This window comes from Halichoeres trimaculatus, unplaced genomic scaffold (genome assembly GCF_033239565.1).
Source record: "Halichoeres trimaculatus isolate MK-OKI-2021-1 unplaced genomic scaffold, fHalTri1.1 fHalTri1_scaffold_19, whole genome shotgun sequence".
In the NCBI taxonomy this organism is placed as follows: domain Eukaryota; kingdom Metazoa; phylum Chordata; class Actinopteri; order Labriformes; family Labridae; genus Halichoeres; species Halichoeres trimaculatus.
Genome location: NW_027437197.1, coordinates 21451791 through 21466422, shown reverse-complemented (window position 1 = coordinate 21466422; position 14632 = coordinate 21451791). Strand labels below are relative to the sequence as shown.

Here is a 14632-nt window from a genome sequence, read left to right as displayed (position 1 = left end):
AAGCTCTGTCATCCGAGATGACACTCAGCTGCACATCACTACATTTGACAGAAGATTCAGTAACCAACAGGTGACTCAGCACAGCTTCGACCAGAGGCAGAGGACATGAGATCGATTCAGTGCAGGAGGATTTAACGGATAAACTAGAAATCAAAGAGTGGGCAACAAAGTGTTGCTTTAATCCATGAAGTCAGGTCAAATCTGCACCAAGACTCAAAACTAGAGATAGACCAATATGGATTTTTTGGGGCCGATACCGATTATTATTAGTAGGCAAGGAGGCTGATAACTGATATTTGAAGCCGATATTTATTTGCAGTCAAAGTGAAAATATTGGCTTAAAAAGTTTTGAACAATACAAACTCCAACACTTAACTGCAATCAAATGCCTTTAAGCATATGTTTATTAAACAGCTCCCAGGATTAGCAGCATGTTTTATAAAGTTAAATGAAAACTTTTAAAAAAATAGCTAAAGTTTTTTTTTACAGTAAATAAAGTTTTCCAAAATTTCAATGTAACTGCAGAAAAACTGGACAGAATTGAATTTGTGCTGCCTTTCATAGGCATGTAATGCAGTTGAATTAATTTTTTGTTTGGTTTTGCATGACTGATTTTAAATGACCATCAAGGGCTTCCATAGAGTAGACATGGAGAAACTGTGCAGAGAAGCATCAGAGCCAAAACAAAACAGTTTTGAATGGGTTTCATATCGGCTGTCGAATTAAAAAAAAGGCCAATGCCGATATGCCCCAAAATGCCAAATATCGGCCCTGATAATCAGCACAGCCGATAATCAGTCTATCCCTACTCAAAACAGTTGAGAAAAAATACTGTATGTATAAGATTTGGTTTTGATGTCATGTAGAAACTAGAAAATCACTCAGAGAGCGCAGACCTCCACCAATCATATTGTGATTGTCACCAACACTTTAGTCCTACTTTGATGTTATACTCCCTTTCAGCAGACTGTCTGCTACAATTTGGTGTTAGTTACAGGTTTGTATGATAGTTTGTTTCCTGACAGTGTTGAAAATTATGATGACCCAGTACATATTTCATATTCCAGATCTTAGTATCCAGAATATTTTCAGGATCTGGATCGTACTTTTACATCTGTCAGAAATTATGGTGACCTTGTCTTGTATCGTTTTTCAAAGCAATCTGACCATTTATTGTGGAGTTATATACACATATGGTGAAAACAGCCCTGTCTCACAATGATAAAGAATCCTTTAAAAAAATCCTGGATCCAAAATGTAATCATTTCTCCCTTATCCAATTTTGAACATTTCCTGAAAATTTCATCAAGATCCGTTTGTTACTTTTTGAGTTATGTTGTTCACAGACAAACTCTCCCAAAAACAGAGCCTCCTTAGTGGGGGTAAAAATGGAAACAGAAAAAAAGACACAAAAAAGTCCCTATGATTTCATTCATGACCATGCAGGTAGCAGATTCTTCATACAAACTGGAGATCATCAAAGCTGACTGACCTTTGTACGTGTGAACTTTCTGTATCCAGGACAGCGGGTTGACTTTCATCAGGGAGTAGGGAATGCTGATCACGTGCATCCGATTCATGACGCTCTGGTATGACACGCAACAAAGTTCACCACGTCATTGCATTTCAAAACAACTGGATGTCACTGCAAACAAGCTGCAAGCCATGACAGGACTTTTTCACTTTCAGTTTGGAAGAGGCATGCAGCTTTGTCATTTAAGGAATTTAAACATGCAACAGCAGGTCAGAAATGTGCCGTACATAAACTCTACAACCTGTCAGGAAACAATGCAGATATGAAAATCTGACTAAGCTTGTGTGAAAGTTTCAGTACAGATGAAGTCTGATGGAAGGAGTCAGTCAGAAAATCCTGACATTGTATCATCAGAGCGGGCGTATATCTCCTTTACATCAGATTACATAACCCTCTTTTCAGCTTCACTGTAGGTTTCGAGTCCACTCACAGTCAGAACACCGTGCCATAATCCTGCCTCTCTCTTAAAGTCCAGGACGTTGGTGATGGTCTCAGCTGCAAATTGAAACAGATTTTGCAAGCATTAGGCAAAGAGTTTGAGCCACCACATCTGACATTCTTCACCTGAGCAATCACACCCTAATCATCCTCTTCCTCTGAACACAAAACAGCTCTTATAGCGAGTTAATTCTTATTGTAGCTGTTTCACAGGGGCTGGCAGGGCTGCTGGAGCTATGAGAAGTTATCAGAGTGAAACTGGGACAGGAGCAGAGGAGGCGCCTTATGTTCTCTTTCTTTTTAAGTAGATGTGACCCAAGTCTGACGGAGAGAAACACAACCAGCCGAGCTGCTGCATTTGTCATCCTGGACGGTAATTACACTCCCAGAATGAGAGCAGTGACACAGGGAACTTCTTTCTTATTGTAAAGCACAAAAATAATGAATTCTCTCTGCACTATCTAACCTGCAGAAGAATGAGAAAAAACATTTCTTACACTTTTTTGATTTACCTTCATTTTTGCTCATTCTTATATTTTTGTTTCCAGTACATCTCACTCAAGTGCCTCCAGCCCTCTTTCTTTCTACTTTCTCTATCTCGTACAGAAATATTTGTGTCCCTTCATGTTAGAAAATGAGGAAGTGATTGAAAAAAACTCAGAGCTTAATTATGAATAAGTTAATAAATAACCGAGTCCTCCTCACCTTCAGTGTAGCCACAGGCCTGTGTGAGAGCGTGACAGTGAGCCAACATGGCTGAGTGCGACACTGTGATCCCCATGGTGCTTCCTTCTTTGCTAGTTTTGTACTAAAGGTAATGAAAAAAGAAAACATGGATGGAGAGAGGTCTAACAGCCCACTGCTGCTTCATGCATAACGGCTCTGTGAATCGACTTAATACTATTATGACAGAGGCATTAAGAAGTGATATCCTGAAGGTCTTTGTTAAACTTATAAATCTGGGAGTGAAAGTGATCTAACATCTAGATCACACAAAAGTTTCCAAGACTCTCTAAACTCATACTCCCTGCATTTTAAAAGCAGATGGGAAAATGAGGGAGACCTGATCATACCTGAGGATGAATGGGATAGAATTTGTAAATTTCAATGGAAAACCACAACTTCACATACTTGGTGTGAGTTTGGATTGAAGAACATTATGAGATTCTTTATTAGCCCTGCCCAGAAGAGACATCAAGGTAGTGGAACAAATTGCTGGAAGATGTGTGGTTCAGATTTCGCCAACCATCAACATTTATTTTGGGGTTGTCCAAAATTTTAGTCCTACTGGTCTGACTTTCATGAATGTGTGGAGAATATATTTCAAACTACTGTCCCATTTGATGTCAGCTCACTGTACCAATGAATCATGGTATTACATTCCCAATCATTAGCTGATAATTATATAATGAAGATACTATTGATAGGAGGGAGGAAAGCTGTAAGAAGGAAGTGGTTACAACCAAACGTGCCAACACTGGAGGACATGAAATCTATATTATGGAAAAGTCTGACTTTGCTTTAAAACTACAATATGAAAAAAATTAAGAAGTTGTGGTTGAAATGGATATGGAAGATATATCCAAGTATGGAGGCCTGAACTGCTTTGAGTATCTCTATTATATGTGGCTTCAAGTACCAGAATATTAATTATTGTGACATCTGAAAATTGTTCGAAGTCAAATTTCATGGAAAATGAGGAAGTGTGACATCCGTTGTTTAGTTTTTCTTAATTTGTTTATTGTAAAACTAAAGGGCACGTAATAGATATCAGGATATTTTATTTATTTTCAACACAACTGGGTATTCCCCTATTACCTGCTGAAGCACACCTTTGCCTTACCTCATCATACTAAACTGCAAAACATAATCTAACTACCATTGCAATGGCAGAAATATTTAAATTAATTTTACCTCTACGTGTTTGTGCAAGTCTGATGTAGAGTTCTTATGAGCTGCTACCTCAGTCACTCTGGGCAAACACAGCTTACAGTGCAGAATGAAACTGTTGCCTTTCTTGTACCTGAAGCCAAAGTGTTCCCTCAAATGTGGTCAGAAGTTTACTTCATTTTCTGTCAGAGAATGAACATTTTGCCTCCAGTTAGGTCTGCACCACTGTTGCCTGTCTTCTTCGTCTCCATCTTTCTTGTGATATAGCACCAAGCTGTTTCCTGTTCCCATTTCTTATAATTCTTCTTCTGTGGTGTCAATTTTGTGGTGGACACAGCAGTTGTCTCTCGTGCAATGTTTTTATTTTATTTTTATTTACCCTATGTTTTTTTTTTTACCCAGTAACTGATATTTTTTAAAATGTAGCAAATTACAAAACTAAGTACAGATTTTAAAAAAAACTTAAAAGTATTAAGTACACAAAAAAAACTACTCAATTACAGTAATGTGAATAAATGTAATTCGTTACTTTTCACCTCTGGTCAGGTCGTATATTTGTCATGTCTCATGATTGTCAGGATGCGGATTTGTTTAGCTGTTTCCTGCTGCTGTTATTGGTTTAGAAAATTAACCCCTTGATGCCTGTTGTGGCTAATTTGCGACATACCCTGTCAGGTCTTCATGCAGCTGAAATGACCTTTGTATCTCACAATTGCCAATTGATTTATATTCTACACAAACCAAAGATCATATCGGATCCACTTTGTCACAATATGTTGGTCAGGGGATGAACTTCTCGTGTCTATATATATGACATAACTTCGTTATAACTATTGTGTGTACTTTACTCAAATTTACAATCTTTGCTTAATTTTATCATCTGTAAGAATTCAAAAACACATATCAACAATATATTTTTATAATTGTTAATTAAATCAGGCAGTAAGTGGTTAACAAAAAATAAAACATAGAAAAGAAAGAAAAAGGAAAACAATTGAACAAGGCAAAATAATGACCAAAGGATGTCAAAGAAGCTGGTAGGGAGTTTGTAGAGATTAATGTTTTGGGACGTCAGTGAATTTACACCCACCTCTATGTATGCTATGTCATTACTGGCTTCCCTGATAGGAGGATACCAGTCTTTTGGAGGTTTCACAACATGTTTTCCATCCGTTACGAACCACAGCAACCGTGGCCAGCCTGAAGTGAGGAGACAGAGAGATGGTTTGTACATAATAAAACTTGACATACAGACACTTAAAATTAAAAAAACAGACGTGCTTTACCTTTAAACGTTGCTACCTCCCCTGTTTGTGCTTTGGGTAGGCCTTTCTGACAAGCATCGGTTGTTAGCGCCAATGTGACGCCACAGCTGCCCAACAGAAAGCCAATCTGTTGACTTCCTGCGTCCTATGGGGCCGAAGAAGATGAGAAAGCAGAGTTTGTGAGGTAAAACTTTAGCAAACAGAATCTGACCAGTAAAGAAAAAAAGCAATAAGAATCATAAAAGAAAAAGCTGTTCTGAGGGACTCTGGGAATAGCATCAGGGAGAGAAAGAAGAGCAATGACAGAGGAAGAAGAAGAAGAAACCTCGGAGCATCAAAGCTGCTGCAGCAGGTGAAAAAACAGAGTGACGGCCAATCATTATTAAAAACTCCACCGCTGAGCATCAAAGCACATGATCTGACACTCACTCATATTTGATTGAAAACAAGCTTAAAAACTAAACTCCTGCTGAGCCAACCATGATGTGTGATATTGGGTGGGATTAAAGAAAAAGAAGAAGGGGGTGCAGAAAAGAAAATGAGAAGAGACAGAGAGAGAAGGAGGAAATGTCTGCTGCCAGAATGAGTGAGGGGCTCCAGAGAACAGCTGTCCTGTGATCTAATATTTTGACTGAAGCTACAGATCATTTCACGTCACTCAAACCCTGTTTATTACAGCACAGCATCTACCAACAGAATGCTTAAAAGACACAGTTCATATATTTAGCTTGTGCAATGAAGGAGGTTTAATTTGGTGTCGTTTACTGTCACATTATTTTGATATAAAGCTCACATTAAATGCCTCCGTAGCCTTTTGTCAATTATCAAGCAGGCCAGCTGTCCAGCAGGGGTCACTACTGCTCCTCATTGGCTGTGAAGCACACACTGAAATAAGTCTTGACATTCCCTGAAGACTGTTTCATCTTTTACCTTTCGTGTCAGCGGCACTTCGATGGGCACTGGTACCAGCTCTGCCAGGAGGCAGCCGTAAAACGCCACCATGAACATCACAGGGTCGTTGTTGGGGAAAACAAGTGCGACCTGCAGGTGGATCACACAGAGCGTCACGGTATGAGACGTGTGACAAAAAGGAACACGTAGAGCAAGAATCATATTCCAGCTTCACATTACAGTTAATGAGGCATTTGCTGGTATTTGTGTTTGAGAAAATTACGCTTCTTCAACAACAGCAGGCGCCATCCAAACACCCATCAGCATCTGACCACTCATGTTAAATCTCATGACTCACTCTGTCTCCCGGCATGAGCAGCGGCTCGTTTCTGGTGCTCAGCTTGTTCAGTAGAGTGTAGGCCAGTTTCTGGCTGCGGGTCCAGAGTTTACCTACAGATGGAAACATAGACTTTATAAAATGATGGATGTTAAGACTGCACCCCATAAGTGAAACCCAAACTTCTGGCGCCTCCCTGCTGCAGGATAGTTCATCGACTGCAAACGGATGAAACCTGGGTCAAACCATAAAATCATGGAGCCCCAATAAGGATGGTTACCAAATTATGTACTTTTAAAGGTACTGACCAAATTCTGTTTGTAGTACAGAGTACCAATTCACGTGAATTTAAACAATACCATGTTTCGATACCTATACGTATCCTTCTGACTGTGAGAGAGGGGAGAAGTAGGCAATTTTCCACGCTGGACATGAACACAACATCACAAGTTTATGCATTAAAGAATAAATATGTTGTATTGAAAACTTATATGAAGATTTTATTACTAAACAAATTAATATTTATTACCACATAAACACACAAAAGTGCTGAAAAGTGGTACTGTTGAGTACCAATACTGATTGCCAGGTTCCGGGCATCAATACTGTATCATTCCAAATGTGAAAGGAACCCATCCTGAAACACAGATGACCTTAAGGCTTAAGGCCATGTCCACACATAGCTGGGTATTTGGGAAACCGCATATATTTTTATACATTTACACCTGTCGTCCACACGAAACTGCAGCTTAACGTCACTAAAAATTATGTTTTCTCAGAACTCCGGCCAAAGAGAAGATTTGGGAAAACTCCGGTTTCATGGTTTCGTGCTGTTGCCGGTAAACAGAGTTTTCGGTTCTCAAACGTCACAGCTGAATGACGGGGGCTCATTCTGATTGGCTGGCATGGGTCTTTAGTCAGGAAAACACTGCCCATTATGGGTTTGGCGTTCTCACTGGCGGATTTACCCGCTGCGTGTGGACAAAAGTATTTTTTAAAATGAACGAGGGGGGAAACTTGTTTTGAAAATACCCGGCTTCATGTGGACATGGCCTAAGTCACACTCCAGAATCCAGTGTGTGGCACCTTTCCCACATGTCACTCCCAACTCTTATCCTGTTGCCCACTCTACCCACTGTCCTCCTCTATCCAAGGAAAGGCGCAAAAAGCCCCAAAAATAACCTTGTAAAATTATAATCTGCATCAAATTTTTTCTCAGTCAAGGTTTTTATCAGAAAAATCAGTTATTTTTATGCTGATAAATGATGGTTCATTTTCCTAAGTTCACCCACAGGCTGAGACGTACCGTAGGTGAGTGTGTAGACGGGCTTTCCTGAATTGTCGAGCGCAGTCAGACATGGGCTCTTGGGCTGAGTGGTGCCCCATCGCTGTAAAGCTGCTGGTAAGGAGGGGGGCCATTTGTTGGCCGTGCCGAGAGGCTCTCCTTCAAGGGGGCTCATCTGTTGGCCTTCTGGCTTGGGCTGGTTGGGATCTGGATGCTGGACTGGATACAGAAGAGGAAGAATAAGAGGATAACAGACTGAATGTGCCTCTGCTCTTAGAATGAGTTGGGAAAAACTCAGATCGTGAATAACAAGGTTTTTGAGCTGTGCATCTTTCTTCGGGTGAGTCTGGGAAATGAAGGATTTCAAGCAATGAATTATGAGTGATTCCTTTAGAAAACTGGAGGGTAACAGTGGAGTTTTAGAAATCTTCGTGCCTATGAGGCTCCAGAGAAGTTTGAATCCGCAGCTTACTGAAAAGATCAAGCACACCACTTACTCTTTGATTCAACTTCCATCTCTCTGTCACTATTTTTCCTTCACACTCTCCTGAATCCTGTGGTTAAGTGGGATTCAGAGCTGTTTACCTGAGCTGGTACTACAGCCCGGCCAAATAAAGCAGCCAGTCTGGTCGGCTGTCATTTTCAGCTCTGTGTGCGTTTCTCTCCACACTGATGCTTGCCATGTCACGGTTCCTGTGCCAGAGAGGCCGGGAGGCTTCACAATTACCTGCTGGTGTGTTCACCCTGACAGTGTTTACTCAGCCTGGTAGAGTACCACCCAAACCACGATGGACTTGTTGGAATGGAGGAAATGGTTATGCAGGGCTGGTCCACTGGGTGTGAGTGTTAAAGCCTGATTCTGTACCCGGTGTTTCTGTAACCGCACCCCTGGCACACCTGGTGGTCTCTGATTCAGCTTGAGACAAAATAGCAGCAACTGATCTAAAAGAGCAGCTACACTGTTTACACTGAGGTCCGTGTGGTATTTCTATCTCATATTTAACAAGAATTCAACAAATAAAACTCTGAGAGCTGCAGAATCTGCTGACGGCTGTCGCACTCAGAAGATTTGATTCTCTAACGCCCGAGTATCTGATCAGTATTCTGATCATGCCACAGAGACAGGGATGCTTTTATTCCCATGATTCATTGATTTCTATAAGGAAATGTTATTCCCTCAGGCAAGCTTACCTCCCAAAAGCTCCTCAAAGTCGTCAACGAAGAACTCTCGCAACGGCGGTCGCTTCGGTCTCTTGAGAGTGTTGAGCAGCTGCTGGATTTTGGAGGAGACGCGACTGTTGACGGGAACACCTACACAATGAGATCGAAGGGGATGAAAAGAAGAACGTCGGAAGGAAATAAACACGGTGAGATGAGAACATGGAGGAGATCAGAGAATATGTGAGTGGAGGTCGATGTTTGGAGGGGGAACAGTTGAGAAAGATTGAGGGGTTGATAAAGTAAGAGGAAGGTGATGGATGAGGGGAGAACAGATAAGAAAAAGAGGAGAGATCACTGTGTAGCTCTAATGAGACACAGAACGACCAGCTGACACTCACATCGTAGCGAGACAATAAAACAGCAGAGCTCAAGGTCCTCTAAAGTCACCTGGAGGTGTGAGGATCGGTCTTTCCATCAAGATGCTGCCTCTGATCTAACCACAGGTAGAATAAACCAGAAAATCAGAAGCCTCCTCGACTGCTGCTTAGCAACAAAGATGTCCTCTTTGCATAAAGTGATTCATGGGAAAGGTTTGTTTTAAATATGTCTCAGCAAATTCACAACCATAGGCTATAATCAACGTGTACGGCAATCACTATTAGGTGTGTTAAAACTGAACCCTGTCATGACGGATACCCAAAAAGCTTGATCACAAAGACACAACCCTTTGTAAAGCAAAGATTTAAGAAAAAACAGCTAAATGAGGTTGAAAAACATCAGAAATGATTAGATATTTGGCGTGGCTGTGTGTACTCTATAATCATCATTTCCTCCCTTCACATGATTTCATACTTAATTTAGGGAGGGCTGATCAGCCTCAGAAAGTCCAGACAGCCACAGGAGACGAAGGCCACAGCTGCACACAGCTCTCCTGATCTGTCTTACTATAATAAGCCCGGCTCAGACAGACTCTGCCCTCTTGTGTAGGGACAGATGTACGGGGAGTAGAGATGAGGGGGTCAGCGCTGCACCTGATGGACCAATTAGAAAGCCCCAGACACACAGGACAACATCTGAGGGCCCTGAACCCCACCCACTCGAGCATCGGGAACATTAATATCTCATCCAAGCAGGACCTGAAAATGAAGATGACTACATCCAACTCTTCATCAGTAGTTTATTAACAGCACTGAAAGTCTTTAAGTGAAGACACCCTACTCTATTAATTAATTAGCCATTAAACTCAGACAACAACAAAGGAAATACAAAACGAGTCTCGCCTCATTAGACATTTCCTCAGTGTAAACAAATCCTACTGAAAGTCTAAAACTGACAATGTGTTAGTCACTTATGTAATACTTTTTCACATCTCTAAATGGTAGGGATGAGTTGTGGTTTCAAAATATCTGAATAATCATCGAATAATACAAAATTTAATATTTCCTTTGACTATGAACAGATTCTAAAATTTATTTTTCCAATCGTTGTCAATAGGCTCAAGGAAAAGGGGCAACGCCAAAAAACCCCCCAAAAGTTTGCTTTTCATTTTTTCCACACAGTCACAGCTGTGGCAATAAATCTATTTGAAATGTACATTAACTGGGGGAAAAGAAAGAAGATCCACCCACACGGTCTTTAAATAGATCTCTGTTTCCCTTTGTCTGCAGAATAGTTGGCAAATAGTTTAACAGTGACCATCAAATCTCTCATAATCTTCTTCAGATACGCAGGGTTGGCCATAAGTTTCCAGTCATATGTTGTGTAACTGTTTTTATTTTTATAATGTGCTCTAAATATACTACTGTTTCAAAAACCCATATTAATATGTATTTTCCTCTGTTTATGAACTTGCATTAGCACAGCTGAAGTGATGCTTGTAATGGTGTTTGCATTACATTCCTTGAGATGATTTATGTGTTGTATCTTCTCCTGATACACAAGACTTTTAATAAGTGTGTGTTTTTGAAACAGTGATAATCAAATAGAGCACACGGTATAAACAAAAAAGGTTGTCCAACATAGTAGTTGTAGTAGAAGTATCAGTAGAAAAGTTTATTTCTGACAAAATAATAACAATAACAATAAAAGTAATAAAAATAATAATGATGGCAATAACAAAAAAACCAAACTTTATATATATATATATATATATATATATATATATATATATATATATATATATATATATATATATATATATATATATATATATATATATATATATATCCTCTAGTGCTTTATTCTAATATTCTCCCTTAGCTGTTCACATTATATTAATTTATCTTTTTTTATATTAATTATATTTATTACTCTTTGGTTCTCAGCTTAACAATCTCTCTATAAAGTGCATTTTTCTATCGCAGGCATTTTGAAGCCCTTTTTGTATCCATGGACAATCAACATAATTTAATTTTCTGTTAATTTCTTTTATAGGACAATTTTTTATCTTAAAGTACTTTGAATATTCTTAAAAATTCTTCATATGCAATGTTAACATTATTGCTATTGAATATGATATCCTAATCCTGTGCCATTAAGCCATTTCTAAGAAGGTTTATTGACTCATCATCTCATCCCTCTGTATTCTATTTTATTAGTAATTTGTGTAGTTCTGTAGTTGGTGTGGTATACTTTACATAAACATAAAATGTTTATTTTTCATAAGTATGGAAACTTATGGCCCACCCAGAGGGTTTCCTCATAAACTGTTCACAACACAAAAAAAAAACAAAATTGAACTTTAACTGTTTTATTTATCAAACAACTTGACAATATTATTTTTGTTAAATGAAACTGGTATCAGAGGCACAGGTTTGGCCCACCAGCCAGGTGACGTGCCCCATGAGGTTAGTAGAGATGAACCTGTGTCACTTTCCTGTAAGTCACTCCCTGTTCTCACCCTTTTTCCAACTCTATCCGCCGTTTTGTCTTTTACATAAAAAGCCAGAAACACAGCTTTAAAAAGGTAACTATGGATGAGAAACTCTCACAATGCTTTACAGATGCCTGGTACCTGGCAATCTGTATCGGTACTTTTCTGTGAGTTAATGTGGTAATAAATATTAATTTGTTTAATAATAACATCTCAAATTTTTCAAATTTAATAAATTTATTTCTCAATATATAAACTTGCAATGCTGTGTTCATGTCCAGCATGGATATCAGCTACTCTTCCACTCCCTCACAGTCACAATGATGCGTGAATCGGTACTGGGGGCAGACAGAATTTGGTTCCCATCCCCAAGATTAACTCAAATGCGTAACAGATACATTCCCTTTTCCGATCTATATTTGCATTGTATTTGAGACTATATATTCAGCTGTGGATTAATGCTTCTGCTTCAATAGTAAGTACTGACAACAGGACTGACTTGATGGACTGACTTCAAGTTTACTGCTACTCCACTGTGTCTTCATAAAGCAAAATGTGACTCGTTTGGTTTGAAATCATCTACTTTTACACAATAATAGCGGCACTGAGGATTGGCCTATAGCATGCTTTGGTTACGCGTTAGCTTTAAACACATTGTTGGTTTTAGTCTTTTATAAGATTTGCTGACAATGCGTCACGTTGTGCATTTTAGATTCACAAACCAAGAACATACAGCCCCAGTTTTTGAGCACTAACAGGAGCTTGGTCCCTGTGTTGCATGATTTCTACACCCAGCTTTGAGCTGTTATTAAAGCAGCGACAGTGCCAGACAGCTGAACCCACAGTGTTGCTACAGGCTAACAGGCTTGTGTCACAGAATACAGTGAGTAACATCAACTGAAAGAGTGTGAGGGCAGAAAACTGAATGTCAACATGACGGTTATTCACAACCCTGACTGAACAGATTCACTTTAACGGACGAGACCTTAACACACAGTATCTGCCCTGTGTCAGCACACTGAGGAGCAGTGACAGTGGCGATAGCTTGGTGATACACAGATGCTTAAGCCTTAGCAACAAATAGACACATGAATAGAATGACTGAGTTAACATGTTTTTCTTAACTCTCAAAGTTTGGGCACGAGCTGAATCTGAGAGTCGAAACACACAAACATAAATGCACACGCAGCAAAGTGCACATATAGCAGACCACCATAGAGGTAGAGGAGCAGTTATAAATACCATCCATTAAACTGAGCGGTCCTTCACCTCTCCACTCACAGCCTGGAGGAGAGACACATCAGGAAGTCAGCGGAAGAGCACGGCTAACTTTGTGAGTGTGTGTAATCAGAGACGTCTACCATCAGACACACACAAGTGAAAAGAAAAGAAACAGAAAACTCAGACACAAACTGGTGTTGTACCATGACTACAAATATAAGCTTTCTCACAGTTTGCTATTCCTGTCATTTGATAATGACTCATATGGTAAAACTTGCATAAGGAGCGTGGGTTTTAAAACATCTTGAGCACCAAGCAGCCAAACAACAGAAATAAATATAACACTGTTTACATCCTTTAAAAGGTTTATCACATCCATTCCTCTTTGTGTCGGCCAGGTGAGCTGGAGCAGCATCCATAAGCATCGAAACCCCCCAAAACAAACACCGTCTTACAGAAAGAGGGTGGATGGCAGGGAGAAAATAGCTCTGCTGGAGCTGTGCTCTAGTTTTTCTGGCTGCTAGCTTATTAACACGTTGGACGCTAATTCAAAGCAGCATTTCTGCTCTGATGTTGAAATGAATGAAGATGGAAGGGTGACAGAAGCACATGGCGCTCTTTTACAGGCTGCTCGACCCAATTGTCATCGTCGGGAACTCTGAAGAAATGAACCGTTCACTGGAAGTGCATACACTTTATAACCAGCCTCTGCACACATCACAGGTTTTACTGAGATCAGATCATTGGTAGCTTTGAAATGATTGATACGCTGTGTGCTGTATGTTCGATCTCACAGGTCATCTCCTGCTGCACTTGCTCAGCGTCTAATTCCAAATACCGGCTGCATGGTAGACGCTGCGGCTTGAATGATGAATGATGTTTGGGCTGTTCATTTTATGCACTGTTTCACAAACAACATGACATGAAATGAGCAGAATCACCTCTGATGATCTCTACAGCTCTGCCTCAGCGAGTTTTCTTCTCCTTTGTTGACTCCGAGAGAAAAACTTTCCTTATTTAATCATCGCTGGTCGTGTGTTTTGTTGTTACAGTAAAAGATATGTTAAGCATTGAGGAAGACACGCTTGTCTTCAGGGGGTTTTGGATAGGTGCAGTGTTACTATGGCAACACAGAAGGGTCGGTCAGCAGCTTGTGCCAGTCTAAGGCAGACTGACGAAGGACAAGACAGAGGGACAGACAGCAGGGGAGACAGGGAAAGGGAGGTGACTGTGTGTGTGTGTGTGTGTGTGTGTGTGTGTGTGTGTGTGTGTGTGTGTGTGTGTGTGTGTGTGTGTGTGTGTGCGGCTGAGCAGGAAACTCACCATCTGCAGTCTCCATGACGCTGGTGTGGTGGTTGTAGCTGCGGGAAACGCCTCGCACTGAGGCCACCTGGGGCCGCTCCGCTTGGAGCGAGGTGCGCTCCGACAGCCCCGTCACATCGGGGGGCGCTGAGTGGTTATCTGTGATGAGTGGGGTGTCAGGGGGGGAGGTTACAAGGTCAAATGCCAGGCCTTCTTTTGGGCAAAGTGAAAGTCTACCTCATGATTCTGAATAAAACTGATCAACACCTGATGGTGTGGGGTCATCAGCTTAGGGGACGGTAATAAGACAAAGATTTCACATTTTACAACCATATATACTCCCTGTTCAAATAATAAATACATGTTTTTGTGGATAAAGGTACATCTTATCAGTTGACACAGAGAATGTAATGTCTGTTCAGTGAATTAACAGCCT

General features: G+C 40.3%; 1 protein-coding gene across 4 annotated transcripts in view; it reads right to left on the bottom strand.

The window, feature by feature from the left end:
- The window catches only part of LOC141808748 (disco-interacting protein 2 homolog A-like), a 109080-nt gene that overhangs the window by 16737 nt on the left and 77711 nt on the right, over window positions 1-14632 (bottom strand). For 2 of the 4 annotated variants that reach the window (XM_074695446.1, XM_074695447.1), the window contains exons 6-16: window positions 14218-14355; window positions 12916-12957; window positions 8832-8951; window positions 7662-7859; window positions 6377-6468; window positions 6058-6168; window positions 5149-5272; window positions 4953-5062; window positions 2678-2780; window positions 1965-2029; window positions 1493-1586 (exon numbers count right to left, since the gene is read on the bottom strand). In XM_074695446.1, the coding sequence (XP_074551547.1) occupies window positions 1493-1586; window positions 1965-2029; window positions 2678-2780; window positions 4953-5062; window positions 5149-5272; window positions 6058-6168; window positions 6377-6468; window positions 7662-7859; window positions 8832-8951; window positions 12916-12957; window positions 14218-14355 (1197 nt within the window). The remainder of the gene's footprint in view (window positions 1-1492; window positions 1587-1964; window positions 2030-2677; window positions 2781-4952; window positions 5063-5148; window positions 5273-6057; window positions 6169-6376; window positions 6469-7661; window positions 7860-8831; window positions 8952-12915; window positions 12958-14217; window positions 14356-14632) is intronic. The other 2 variants (XM_074695450.1, XM_074695448.1) reach the window with 1 other exon arrangement.